The sequence below is a fragment of the Pterocles gutturalis genome, unplaced genomic scaffold (assembly GCF_000699245.1).
Source record: "Pterocles gutturalis isolate BGI_N339 unplaced genomic scaffold, ASM69924v1 scaffold7452, whole genome shotgun sequence".
Classification (NCBI taxonomy): Eukaryota; Metazoa; Chordata; class Aves; order Pterocliformes; family Pteroclidae; genus Pterocles; species Pterocles gutturalis.
The window spans coordinates 44,315-44,967 of record NW_010107921.1 but is presented as its reverse complement, the minus strand read 5'-3'; the positions used below and the strand labels follow the sequence as shown (position 1 = coordinate 44,967).

Here is a 653-nt window from a genome sequence, read left to right as displayed (position 1 = left end):
GGGGTCAGGCTCTTCTTCAGCTCTGGGTGGTCGCTCAGGGCCATCACTGGAAGGCACAAGTGAGTTTCAGGTGTCACACCTGGAGGGGAACACCTACAACCTGCTCCCAGGCAGGCAAAGCAGCTGTGCAGGGATGGCTCTCCTCCAAGCATCGGGAGGATGGGGGCCAAAAAGCTCTTCTGGAGAGCTGAGAGCCCGTCCTGCAGCCTGGCAGGGGAGCAGGGCAATGTAGGTCAGGAACAGGATCAGGTGCGAACGGGAGAGGGGAGCAGATGCAGACTATCACCGGCTGCCCCTCACCCCTCCAGCCAACACCCGCCAGCTCCAGCCCTGGGCACCTCCTGCCTGTGCCGGGCTCCCTCCATCCTCCTTCCCCATGGCTCCTCCGCTTGTGCCCCTGCAGAGAGACCAAGTGCCATCACGTCTCTGCATCCCACGATCCAACCCCTTGCTACAAGCCTGCTGGCATGGGTTGAGCATGCCATGGCTTGGACTACGCCGTTCTCTCTAGGAGGGCTCTTCCCTTTGAGACACATCATTTTCACAGCAAAGCGAGGTTTCTGCGGAAGGGTCCGTCTTCCTGGGCTTGTTACTCACAGGCTGGATTTGACAAGTTTTTCTTAAGTCCTCCCTCCTCTTCCAGGCTGCAGGGA

General features: G+C 59.7%; 1 protein-coding gene across 1 annotated transcript in view; it reads right to left on the bottom strand.

Moving 5' to 3' along the window:
* Positions 1–653, bottom strand: part of CACNA1G (calcium channel, voltage-dependent, T type, alpha 1G subunit) — a 99,211-nt gene that overhangs the window by 56,035 nt on the left and 42,523 nt on the right. Inside the window, 2 exon segments of the mRNA XM_010072428.1 lie at positions 3–46; positions 598–653. The exon segment at positions 598–653 is cut by the window's right edge and continues 2 nt beyond it. Coding sequence (XP_010070730.1) covers positions 3–46; positions 598–653 — 100 coding nt within the window.